The sequence below is a fragment of the Phyllobates terribilis genome, unplaced genomic scaffold, assembly GCF_046119375.1.
Source record: "Phyllobates terribilis strain yellow unplaced genomic scaffold, ASM4611937v1 Scaffold_12__6_contigs__length_324123572, whole genome shotgun sequence".
Lineage (NCBI taxonomy): Eukaryota > Metazoa > Chordata > Amphibia > Anura > Dendrobatidae > Phyllobates > Phyllobates terribilis.
The window spans coordinates 90471841-90486035 of NW_027362772.1; the positions used below are offsets into that span (position 1 = coordinate 90471841).

At 49.2% G+C, this 14195-nt stretch overlaps 1 protein-coding gene across 8 annotated transcripts in view; it reads left to right on the forward strand.

Annotated features, from left to right (window-relative positions):
* CLCNKA (chloride voltage-gated channel Ka) overlaps positions 1 to 14195 on the forward strand; it is a 233901-nt gene that overhangs the window by 105306 nt on the left and 114400 nt on the right. For 6 of the 8 annotated variants that reach the window (XM_073656124.1, XM_073656122.1, XM_073656125.1 and 3 more), the window contains one exon: positions 6407 to 6687. The exons of 1 other annotated variant lie outside the window; for it this stretch is intronic. In XM_073656124.1, coding sequence (XP_073512225.1) covers positions 6588 to 6687 — 100 coding nt within the window. In that variant the 5' untranslated portion in view covers positions 6407 to 6587. The remainder of the gene's footprint in view (positions 1 to 6406; positions 6688 to 14195) is intronic. One more of the 8 variants, XM_073656123.1, reaches the window with a different exon arrangement.

Consider the following 14195-nt stretch of genomic DNA (forward strand, 5'->3'; position numbering starts at 1 on the left):
AGAGCGTCTTGTAGGCTATCTACTAGGGCCTGAACCAACAGGGCGGCCTCCGTCTTGACGTGAGGACTGTATCCGAGATCCTCAAAATGCATGCTGAGTCTTGCAGCATATCTTTCCACAGAGTCATCAGGGTCTTGTTGAACATCTTGTACAGACCCAGCTTGATCTGACAAGCGATCCTGAGCCCAGGCCTTTAACTGTTTCATGTATTCTAGGCCGGATTCATACGTACTAAGGGATCCTGCTTTTGTGGAATCCATGGCCTTTTGAAAGCTCTCCGTTTTCGGCTAAGTGAGCCTGGCATTCTGCAGCCAGAGTAGAACCAGCAGCAAGGGCAATTTTACGAGCCAATCCTCCAGCATGGCTCATAGGGTGTTTGCAGGGTTGATTATGGCCCCCACCCGATGTGTAAGGATGTCACCATAGCCTATTGACAGAGTGACGGGGCGTCCTGATGGGTCTACTAGGTTCCGGGAGTGGCAGGGGTCCCAGACTTCTGAGGGGCTGGGGGGGTGGTGCTCTTTCAGCAGTTGCTTGGAGCAAGGGCCGGAGTATGGGCAATGAATGTGGGGTGGAGGATGCCATAGGAGACGTATGGGGTAAAGGAGGGAGGGCTGGAGTATCTTGAGCCCATCCCTCCTCTGGCTCCGTATCGTCTTGAGTAACAGTATGTTGGCGGAGGGAGAGCAGTCTGGCCTGAAATTCTGGGGAGTTGAGGAGGATATCCCCAGGGTTGTGAGTGACTCCCATAGGAAACAGGGGAAGCGTCTCAGCATCGTGGACTGGAGCAGAGGGTGTCACATTAGCTTCAGATGGGTGCTCTGGGACTGCGGGCTTTTCCACCTGTGCTGGTGGCTGGTAATATGCACCGGACGGATCTAGTAGTGGATATAGGCCGGATTGGGGCTTTCCGGGCCTCCCACAACAAGTAAGAGGTGTAGCAAGATGGCCGTGGGAGGGAGGAGTTAGAGTGGAAGTGGGATTGTTCTTGGGGGCAGGCTGGGCATCGTGCCATGGGCGGCCCCCCCCCCCCACAGACACAGCAGAACTTCGCCCAGGGCGGGTTCTGCTGTCAGCACATACGACACGTCCATCCTTCCGATGATTTAGCGTCGGCGCCATTATAGGGTGGTGGCTGAGGGCTCGGTGTAGTGACAGGCATCAACGGGGTTACGGCCAATTTAGGGTCACATAACAAATCACATTCTGCAGCTTTCATGTATCCGAACAAAGGCTCGGCATTCTCTGTCCCCCCCACACCATCTACCTCTTTCCAGCCTTCAGACTTCAAATCACTCGCTACTCTAAGATGTGCTTGAGCCTGGTGCAGAAGTCCTCACCCAGCTTTCCCAATTTCTGTGTAACACATTCTTTCTACACTGAAAACTAAAGCCTGCCTGTACTGGATAAGCTTATCATGTTATACAAATTCCTAACATTCTTCTTGCCTTCTTGCCTTCCCGTAACTCCACTAATTGGCTTAACTCCCACAGCAGCATTCCGCAACTTACGAGATCTTTCAAATTTGAATATACGCAACATTTTCTTATAGAATGCAATGATCTGTCGCGACTCAGATCACTGGTGCAGTCCACAGGTCGCCACTCCTCAGTGTAGAGCACACCTCAATACACTGATGAGATAGAGAGACACCTCAATCTAACTCCTTTCCTAGCCTTGAATGGCGACTTTACAGTGCGACTCACCACGGCACCCTGACTACAGGTCACCACCCGTCAGTGTAGAGACACCTCAATCTATCTCCTTTCCTACCACGGCACCACCCGACAGTGTAGAGACACCTCAATACACTGATGAGATAGAGAGACACCTCAATCTATCTCCTTTCCTACCACGGCACCACCCGACAGTGTAGAGACACCTCAATACACTGTTTCCTAACCTTGACTTTACAGCAGTCTCTGTGTTAGACGAAGAGCACTCCTCAATTCGTCACAGATTCTTTCTCCCTTACACTACAATTCAGGAATGCTTTGAAACCTCGACTATCAGTTACGGGAGGCAGCTATCTAAAGAGAGTTCAGTGACCGGAGGAGGAGGAGATGGTGTTCACACGAGCACGCGCAGGCATGCGACGTCACTCGTTTTAACACTTGCTGGTTCAGGACGTGGTGCGGGACGCCTGAGGTCTCACCACTCGACCGATCACCCACCCAGATCCAACCTGACAACCCAACAGGAACCGCTGCGGCTGACACACAGGAAAGTGAGACATATAAAATACATCTCAACTTACCGTGTTCGATGGAGGTTGATCAGGCCTCAAATTCAGCCACCGCGGTCACCACCAGGGAAATCAGCGATATGGGTCCGGGAGGGCGGCGTACCGCTAGCCACGCCCCACGTTGGGCGCCATTTGTGGGGGTCGTGATGACATTCCACTCGTCCTCCAGTCACTCCAAATTCAAATTATGAGCATGGGTCAACCATTCAAAGAATGAGTCAGACAACAAGCTGGTTCAAACTCAGAGCACGCTCAAAAGACTACTACAGACAACGTTCTCAGCAATGTTCTGTGTTTATTTTTTACATGCACAAACCTAAATACACTACATAATGGGAGGAGAAAGGGGTTGTCCGGAGCGGGGTAAGCCATGAAAGTCCAGTGTCTGACCACTCCTGATTGGTCCACATCTCCTTATCTCAGTCTCTGGGCAGATATTGCAGCCGTCAGCTTATAATCTTGTTTCGTTTCTCTGAAATAAGTCTTGGCAATACTGGAACTGTCTTAGTTTAAGTTTCGATTTGAGTAATATGTAGCAAGGAAAGCTTATTGTTATAAGACACAAAATGGTGGTTAGTACATTAGCAAAAAAAGCGTATAAAAGTTACAAAAGTATAAAAGTTACAAATATATATATTCTCTTTTACCCCGACAATGGCGAGACCAGAAAAGCTCAAGGCCCTCCGGTCTCACGAAGCTGACATCGAAGTAGGAGGTCCCGTAGGGATGGATCAAGGCAAAGATGTCATATGCCGCAAAGCCCATCCCCAGCAGGAGCTCAACCACCTATGACCTATCAGGACAGGCATCCTTGCTTACCCACTGGAGACGGGCCACGTTCCTACGGTTACTCCTCTGCCCCGTTGTCGGCAGAGACCAGACAGTCTCTGCCCCTCTATCTCGGAAGGCTGAAAGACCATGTCTCTCTATCCAGAAAGACAGATCAACCTCCCTCCCCTCTACAGTGATGGAGCTCTCCCCTCTCCTCAGGGCGTCCAGGAGCTGCTGTTGCAAGTCACCATCCCCAGGGCCACCAGACGAGGACGCACTACTACCCCCAGCACTGACAGCTCCTGAATAGCTTTGGGCTGAAGCCCCTGCCAATGCTGGGGGGGCAGCGGGACCAGCGCCTACTCCCCCCCCACCAACACCAGTGCTGCTCCCACCATTCACTCCACTACTACTCATACCATTCGCAGGACCATTACTCCCATCATTCACTCCACTACTACTCACACCATTTGCTGCATCACTAGTCCCACCATTCATTACACCACTACCCCCAACATTTGCTACACCACTACTCCCACCATTCATTCCACCACTACCCCCACCGTTTGCTGCATCATCATTCACTGCACCACTACCCCCACCATTTGCTGCATCATCATTCACTGCACCACTACCCCCACCATTTGCTGCATCATCATTCACTGTACCACTACTTCCGCCATTCCTACTACTCTCACCATCTGCTCCACCATTACTCCCACCATCTGCTCCACCATTACTCCCATCATTCACTGCACCACTACTTCCATTCCCTTTACTTGTCACCCCATTACCTCGGCTGTTCTCTGCACCTTCCACAGTCACCTCCATTCCTTCCTCCCTTGTGTCTGGTGTCTCTGCACTCACATCTGCTGGGTCGGGGGAGGGGAGCACTCCCAGAGACTCCTTTCCCTGCAGCACCACACCCGTTTCCTTTTGGTTGCTGCTGGCTTTCTGCAGGTCGTCTCCTGGAGCGCCCCGCCCCCCTACTGCAGCATTTTGGTCCTTGTTCTGGCCAGACTGTTTTCTCGGCACCTCTGCCCGCCCTGCACCCACAGACTTTGGGGTCTTAGTGTCCTTTTTGGGCGCTGGGGCACACTGCCCCACTGTCGCAGCAGTGTGCCCAGTGTTCTTTGCAGATGTGTTTTTCACATCCTTCCCTGCCCCCCCAGCCCCGGTGATAACAGGCTTAGCCGCAGAGGGCAGGGTGGGAAACTCCACAGAACTTCCTATGTCCGGCGCTGTGAGTACCTCCACAGCCTCGCCCCCTGCACTGTTCCCCGCACAGATGGCAGCATCGCCGGACGTCCTCCTCCTCTCCCCACCTTGCCTCTGCCTCGAGCCCACTGCAAAGCCCGTGCCTTTAGGTTTGGTGGGGTTTAAACAGAAGGTGGCAGGCGCAACATCAGACATTGGTACATACTTGTAACTCACCACCTCCTGTGCGGCTCCTCCGGTCTTCCTTTTCCTCCTCTTGGTCTCCTCCACTGGTTTGTCCTCACCGAAGGAAAACCGCATCAGGTCCACTGGAGACTCCAGCAGTCGGATCTCCCTCAGCAGTCCTCCTTCCTCCTCCTCAGTACCACTCCTCCTGTCCTGTATATATACGCTGCACAGTACCACTCCTCCTGTCCTGTATATATACACTGTACAGTACCACTCCTCCTGTCCTGTATATATACACTGCACAGTACCGCTCCTCCTGTCCTGTATATATACACTGCACAGTACCTCTCCTCCTGTCCTGTATATATACGCTGCACAGTACCACTCCTCCTGTCCTGTATATATACACTGCACAGTACCACTCCTCCTGTCCTGTATATATATACTGCAGAGTACCACTCCTCCTGTATATATACACTGTACAGTACCACTCCTCCTGTATATATACACTGCACAGTACCACTCCTCCTGTCCTGTATATATACACTGCACAGTACCACTCCTCCTGTCCTGTATATATAGACTGCACAGTACCACTCCCCCTATATATATACACTGCACAGTACCACTCCTCCTGTCCTGTATATATACACTGCACAGTACCACTCCTCCTGTCCTGTATATATACACTGCACAGTACCACTCCTCCTGTCCTGTATATATACACTGCACAGTACCACTCCTCCTGTCCTGTATATATACACTGCACAGTACCACTCCTCCTGTATATATACACTGCACAGTACCACTCCTCCTGTCCTGTATATATACACTGCACAGTACCACTCCTCCTGTCCTGTATCTATACACTGCACAGTACCACTCCTCCTGTCCTGTATCTATACACTGCACAGTACCACTCCTCCTGTCCTGTATATATACACTGCACAGTACCACTGCTCCTGTCCTGTATATATACACTGCGCAGTACCACTCCTCCTGTCCTGTATATATACACTGCACAGTACCACTCCTCCTGTCCTGTATATATACACTGCACAGTACCACTCCTCCTGTATATATACACTGCACAGTACCACTCCTCCTGTATATATACACTGCACAGTACCACTCCTCCTGTCCTGTATATATACACTGCACAGTACCACTCCTCCTGTATATATACACTGCACGTTACCACTCCTCCTGTTCTGTATATATACACTGCACAGTACCACTGCTCCTGTCCTGTATATATACATTGCACAGTACCACTCCTCCTGTATATATACACTGCACAGTACCACTCCTCCTGTCCTGTATATATACACTGCACAGTACCATTCCTCCTGTCCTGTATATATACACTGCACGGTACCACTCCTCCCGTCCTGTATATATACACTGTACAGTACCTCTCCTCCTGTCCTGTATATATACACTGCACAGTACCACTCCTCCTGTCCTGTATATATACACTGCACAGTACCACTGCTCCTGTCCTGTATATATACACTGCACAGTACCACTGCTCCTGTCCTGTATATATACACTGCACAGTACCACTCCTCCTGTCCTGTATATATACACTGCACAGTACCACTCCTCCTGTCCTGTATATATACACTGCACAGTACCACTCCTCCTGTATATATACACTGCACGGTACCACTCCTCCTGTCCTGTATATATACACTGCACAGTACCACTGCTCCTGTCCTGTATATATACACTGCACAGTACCGCTTCTCCTGTATATATACTCTGCACAGTACCACTGCTCCTGTCTTGTATATATACACTGCACAGTACCACTCCTCCTGTATATATACACTGCACAGTACCACTGCTCCTGTCCTGTATATATACACTGCACAGTACCGCTTCTCCTGTATATATACACTGCACAGTACCACTCCTCCTGTCTTGTATGATATAGCCGTATATTAATGTCTTTGCTCTGTCGTGTTATTATCACTCTTGTCACCGTGTTTTGTTCCTCAGGAGCAGCGATCACACGGGATGATTACTGCAATCACTGGGAAGATTTAAAGCAAAAGAGAGACCTATGAAGCCACTGATCCTAGGAGCTTACAATCTTCAGACCCTCTCCTATGATTTGCTGCTGAATCTCTTATAATAGCCCCTCAGTGATTTCATTATAACCTGTTTCCACTGAAGAGCTATGGATTCCCTGGTAATTGAACAGGGGGACGCAGAGGATAAACTTCTAGCTCGGAAAGATGTGCTTAGACCTTTCCCCAGAACGCGGAAGACACTGAAAGGTGAGGGCCGAATTATTGGTGGAGACCACCGAGGGGCAGTATACTGACTGTAATGATATCTTAAAGGGGTTGTCCAGTACTATTGATAATGCCCCAATGTATTGGGGCATTATCAATAGTACTGGACGACCCCTTCAGAGTGCACAGACCTTAAATTGTGGCCCGAGATCATATCTTTCCTCTCTTTGGAAAAATAAGAAAGAGGAACACATACTGTATAGTGCACCATGGCAGTCTTTTATATATGCCTACATTAGAAATATTCTCCTACTAAGGTCCATTCATGTTCACATACAGTATAATGTCTCCACGAACCCCTCCAAACAGTATGATGTCTCCAAAGTACATTCCCCCCAACACAGTATGATGTCTCCACAGTACATTCCCCCCACACAGTATGATGTCTCCACAGTACATTCCCCCCACACAGTATGATGTCCTCACAGTACATTCCCCCCACACAGTATGATGTCTCCACAGTACATTCCCCCACACACAGTATGATGTCTCCACAGTACATTCCCCACACACAGTATGATGTCCTCACAGTACATTCCCCCACACACAGTATGATGTCCTCACAGTACATTCCCCCACACACAGTATGATGTCCTCACAGTACATTCCCTCCACACACAGTATGATGTCTCCACAGTACATTCCCCCACACACAGTATGATGTCTCCACAGTACATTCCCTACACACAGTATGATGTCCCCACAGTACATTCCTCCACACACAGTATGATGTCCTCACAGTACATTCCCTCCACACACAGTATGATGTCCTCACAGTACATTCCACCACACACAGTATGATGTCCTCACAGTACATTCCCTCCACACACAGTATGATGTCCTCACAGTACATTCCCCCACACACAGTATGATGTCCTCACAGTACATTCCCTCCACACACAGTATGATGTCCTCACAGTACATTCCCCCACACACAGTTTGATGTCCTCACAGTACATTCCCCCACACACAGTATGATGTCCTCACAGTACATTCCACCACACACAGTATGATGTCCCCACAGTACATTCCCTCCACACACAGTATGATGTCCCCACAGTACATTCCACCACACACAGTATGATGTCCTCACAGTACATCCCTCCACACACAGTATGATGTCCTCACAGTACATTCCACCACACACAGTATGATGTCCTCACAGTACATTCCCCCACAAACAGTATGATGTCCTCACAGTACATTCCCTCCACACACAGTATGATATCCTCACAGTACATTCCCTCCACACACAGTATGATGTCTCCACAGTACATTCCCCCACACACAGTATGATGTCCCCACAGTACATTCCCTCCACACACAGTATGATGTCTCCACAGTACATTCCCCCACACACAGTATGATGTCCTCACAGTACATTCCCCCACACACCGTATGATGTCCTCACAGTACATTCCTCCACACACAGTATGATGTCCTCACAGTACATTCCCTCCACACACAGTATGATGTCCCCACAGTACATTCCTCCACACACAGTATGATGTCCCCACAGTACATTCCCCCACACACAGTATGATGTCTCCACAGTACATTCCCCACACACAGTATGATGTCCTCACAGTACATTCCCTCCACACACAGTATGATGTCCTCACAGTACATTCCCCCCCACACACAGTATGATGTCCTCACAGTACATTCCCCACACACAGTATGATGTCTCCACAGTACATTCCCCCCACACAGTATGATGTCCTCACAGTACATTCCCCCCACACAGTATGATGTCCTCACAGTACATTCCCCCACACACAGTATGATGTCCTCACAGTACATTCCCCACACACAGTATGATGTCTCCACAGTACATTCCCCACACACAGTATGATGTCCTCACAGTACATTCCCCCCACACAGTATGATGTCCTCACAGTACATTCCCCCACACACAGTATGATGTCCCCACAGTACATTCCTCCACACACAGTATGATGTCCCCACAGTACATTCCTCCACACACAGTATGATGTCCTCACAGTACATTCCCCCACACACAGTATGATGTCCTCACAGTACATTCCCCACACACAGTATGATGTCTCCACAGTACATTCCCCACACACAGTATGATGTCCTCACAGTACATTCCCCCCACACAGTATGATGTCCTCACAGTACATTCCCCCACACACAGTATGATGTCCCCACAGTACATTCCTCCACACACAGTATGATGTCCCCACAGTACATTCCTCCACACACAGTATGATGTCTCCACAGTACATTCCTCCACACACAGTATGATGTCCTCACAGTACATTCCTCCACACACAGTATGATGTCTCCACAGTACATTCCCTCCACACACAGTATGATGTCCCCACAGTACATTCCCCCACACACAGTATGATGTCCTCACAGTACATTCCTAGACACACACAGTATGATGTCCCCACAGTACATTCCCCACACACAGTATGATGTCCCCACAGTACATTCCCCACACACAGTATGATGTCCCCACAGTACATTCCCCACACACAGTATGATGTCCCCACAGTACATTCCCCACACACAGTATGATGTCCTCACAGTACATTCCTCCACACACAGTATGATGTCCTCACAGTACATTCCCCCACACACAGTATGATGTCCTCACAGTACATTCCCCCCACACAGTATGATGTCCTCACAGTACATTCCACCACACACAGTATGATGTCTCCACAGTACATTCCCCACACACAGTATAATGTCCCCACAGTACATTCCCCACACACACAGTATGATGTCCTCACAGTACATTCCCCACACACAGTATGATGTCCCCACAGTACATTCCCTCCACAAACAGTATGATGTCTCCACAGTACATTCCCCCCACACACAGTATGATGTCCTCACAGTAAATTCCCCACACACAGTATGATGTCTCCACAGTACATTCCCCCCACACACAGTATGATGTCCTCACAGTACATTCCTCCACACACAGTATGATGTCTCCACAGTACATTCCCTCCACACACAGTATGATGTCCCCACAGTACATTCCCCCACACACAGTATGATGTCCTCACAGTACATTCCTAGACACACACAGTATGATGTCCCCACAGTACATTCCCCACACACAGTATGATGTCCCCACAGTACATTCCCCACACACAGTATGATGTCCCCACAGTACATTCCCCACACACAGTATGATGTCCCCACAGTACATTCCCCACACACAGTATGATGTCCTCACAGTACATTCCCTCCACACACAGTATGATGTCCTCACAGTACATTCCTAGACACACACAGTATGATGTCCTCACAGTACATTCCCCACACACAGTATGATGTCCCCACAGTACATTCCTCCACACACAGTATGATGTCCTCACAGTACATTCCTCCACACACACAGTATGATGTCCCCACAGTACATTCCTCCACACACAGTATGATGTCCCCACAGTACATTCCTCCACACACAGTATGATGTCCCCACAGTACATTCCTCCACACACAGTATGATGTCCCCACAGTACATTCCCCACACACAGTATGATGTCCCCACAGTACATTCCCCACACACAGTATGATGTCCCCACAGTACATTCCTCCACACACAGTATGATGTCCCCACAGTACATTCCCCACACACAGTATGATGTCCTCACAGTACATTCCCCACACACAGTATGATGTCCTCACAGTACATTCCCTCCACACACACAATATGATGTCCCCACAGTACATTCCCCACACACAGTATGATGTCTCCACAGTACATTCCCTCCACACACACAATATGATGTCCCCACAGTACATTCCCTCCACACACACAGTATGATGTCCCCACAGTACATTCCCTCCACACACACAGTATGATGTCCCCACAGTACATTCCCTCCACACACACAGTATGATGTCCCCACAGTACATTCCCCCACACACACAGTATGATGTCTCCACAGTACATTCCCTCCATACACAGTATGATGTCTCCACAGTACATTCCCCACACACAGTATGATGTCTCCACAGTACATTCCCCCCACACACAGTATGATGTCTCCACAGTACATTCCCCCACACACAGTATGATGTCCTCACAGTACATTCCCCCCACACACAGTATGATGTCTCCACAGTACATTCCTCCACACACAGTATGATGTCTCCACAGTACATTCCTCCACACACAGTATGATGTCTCCACAGTACATTCCCTCCATACACAGTATGATGTCTCCACAGTACATTCCCTCCATACACAGTATGATGTCTCCACAGTACATTCCCCCCACACACAGTATGATGTCTCCACAGTACATTCCCCCCACACACAGTATGATGTCTCCACAGTACATTCCCCCCACACACAGTATGATGTCTCCACAGTACATTCCCCACACACAGTATGATGTCTCCACAGTACATTCCCCACACACAGTATGATGTCTCCACAGTACATTCCCCACACACAGTATGATGTCCCCACAGTACATTCCCCCCACACACAGTATGATGTCCCCACAGTACATTCCCCCCACACACAGTATGATGTCCCCACAGTACATTCCCTCCACACACAGTATGATGTCCCCACAGTACATTCCCCTACACACAGTATGATGTCCCCACAGTACATTCCCCCCACACACAGTATGATGTCCCCACAGTACATTCCCCCCACACACAGTATGATGTCCTCACAGTACATTCCCCCCACACACAGTATGATGTCCCCACAGTACATTCCCCTACACACAGTATGATGTCCCCACAGTACATTCCCCCCACACACAGTATGATGTCCCCACAGTACATTCCCCCCACACACTGTATGATGTCCCCACAGTACATTCCCCACACACTGTATGATGTCCCCACAGTACATTCCCCTACACACAGTATGATGTCCCCACAGTACATTCCCCACACACACAGTATGATGTCCCCACAGTACATCCCCCCACACACAGTATGATGTCCCCACAGTACATTCCCCCACACACACAGTATGATGTCTCCACAGTACATTCCCCCACACACACAGTATGATGTCTCCACAGTACATTCCCCCACACACAGTATGATGTCCCCACAGTACATTCCCCCACACACAGTATGATGTCTCCACAGTACATTCCCCCCCACACAGTATGATGTCCCCACAGTACATTCCCCTCCACACAGTATGATGTCTCCACAGTACATTCCCCCACACACAGTATGATGTCTCCACAGTACATTCCCTCCACACACAGTATGATGTCCCCACAGTACATTCCCCCTACACACAGTATGATGTCCCCACAGTACATTCCCTCCACACACAGTATGATGTCTCCACAGTACATTCCCCCACACACAGTATGATGTCCCCACAGTACATTCCCCTCCACACAGTATGATGTCTCCACAGTACATTCCCCCACACACAGTATGATGTCTCCACAGTACATTCCTCCACACACAGTATGATGTCCCCACAGTACATTCCCCTCCACACAGTATGATGTCTCCACAGTACATTCCCCCACACACAGTATGATGTCTCCACAGTACATTCCTCCACACACAGTATGATGTCTCCACAGTACATTCCCCACACACAGTATGATGTCCTCACAGTACATTCCCCACACACAGTATGATGTCCCCACACACAGTATGATGTCCCCACAGTACATTCCCCACACACAGTATGATGTCCCCACACACAGTATGATGTCCTCACAGTACATTCCCCACACACAGTATGATGTCCTCACAGTACATTCCCCACGCACAGTATGATGTCCCCACACACAGTATGATGTCCCCACAGTACATTCCCCACACACACAGTATGATGTCCCCACAGTACATTCCCCACACACACAGTATGATGTCCTCACAGTACATTCCCTCCACACACAGTATGATGTCCTCACAGTACATTCCCCCACACACAGTATGATGTCCCCACAGTACATTCCCCACACACACAGTATGATGTCCCCACAGTACATTCCCCACACACAGTATGATGTCCCCACAGTACATTCCCCCCACACACAGTATGATGTCCCCACAGTACATTCCTCCACACACAGTATGATGTCCCCACAGTACATTCCTCCACACACAGTATGATGTCCCCACAGTACATTCCCCACACACAGTATGATGTCCCCACAGTACATTCCCCACACACAGTATGATGTCCCCACAGTACATTCCTCCACACACAGTATGATGTCCCCACAGTACATTCCCCACACACAGTATGATGTCCTCACAGTACATTCCCCACACACAGTATGATGTCCTCACAGTACATTCCCTCCACACACACAATATGATGTCCCCACAGTACATTCCCCACACACAGTATGATGTCTCCACAGTACATTCCCTCCACACACACAATATGATGTCCCCACAGTACATTCCCTCCACACACACAGTATGATGTCCCCACAGTACATTCCCTCCACACACACAGTATGATGTCCCCACAGTACATTCCCTCCACACACACAGTATGATGTCCCCACAGTACATTCCCCCACACACACAGTATGATGTCTCCACAGTACATTCCCTCCATACACAGTATGATGTCTCCACAGTACATTCCCCACACACAGTATGATGTCTCCACAGTACATTCCCCCCACACACAGTATGATGTCTCCACAGTACATTCCCCCACACACAGTATGATGTCCTCACAGTACATTCCCCCCACACACAGTATGATGTCTCCACAGTACATTCCTCCACACACAGTATGATGTCTCCACAGTACATTCCTCCACACACAGTATGATGTCTCCACAGTACATTCCCTCCATACACAGTATGATGTCTCCACAGTACATTCCCTCCATACACAGTATGATGTCTCCACAGTACATTCCCCCCACACACAGTATGATGTCTCCACAGTACATTCCCCCCACACACAGTATGATGTCTCCACAGTACATTCCCCCCACACACAGTATGATGTCTCCACAGTACATTCCCCACACACAGTATGATGTCTCCACAGTACATTCCCCACACACAGTATGATGTCTCCACAGTACATTCCCCACACACAGTATGATGTCCCCACAGTACATTCCCCCCACACACAGTATGATGTCCCCACAGTACATTCCCCCCACACACAGTATGATGTCCCCACAGTACATTGCCCCACACACAGTATGATGTCCCCACAGTACATTCCCCTACACACAGTATGATGTCCCCACAGTACATTCCCCCCACACACAGTATGATGTCCTCACAGTACATTCCCCCCACACACAGTATGATGTCCCCACAGTACATTCCCCTACACACAGTATGATGTCCCCACAGTACATTCCCCCCACACACAGTATGATGTCCCCACAGTACATTCCCCCCACACACTGTATGATGTCCCCACAGTACATTCCCCACACACTGTATGATGTCCCCACAGTACATTCCCCACACACTGTATGATGTCCCCACAGTACATTCCCCTACACACAGTA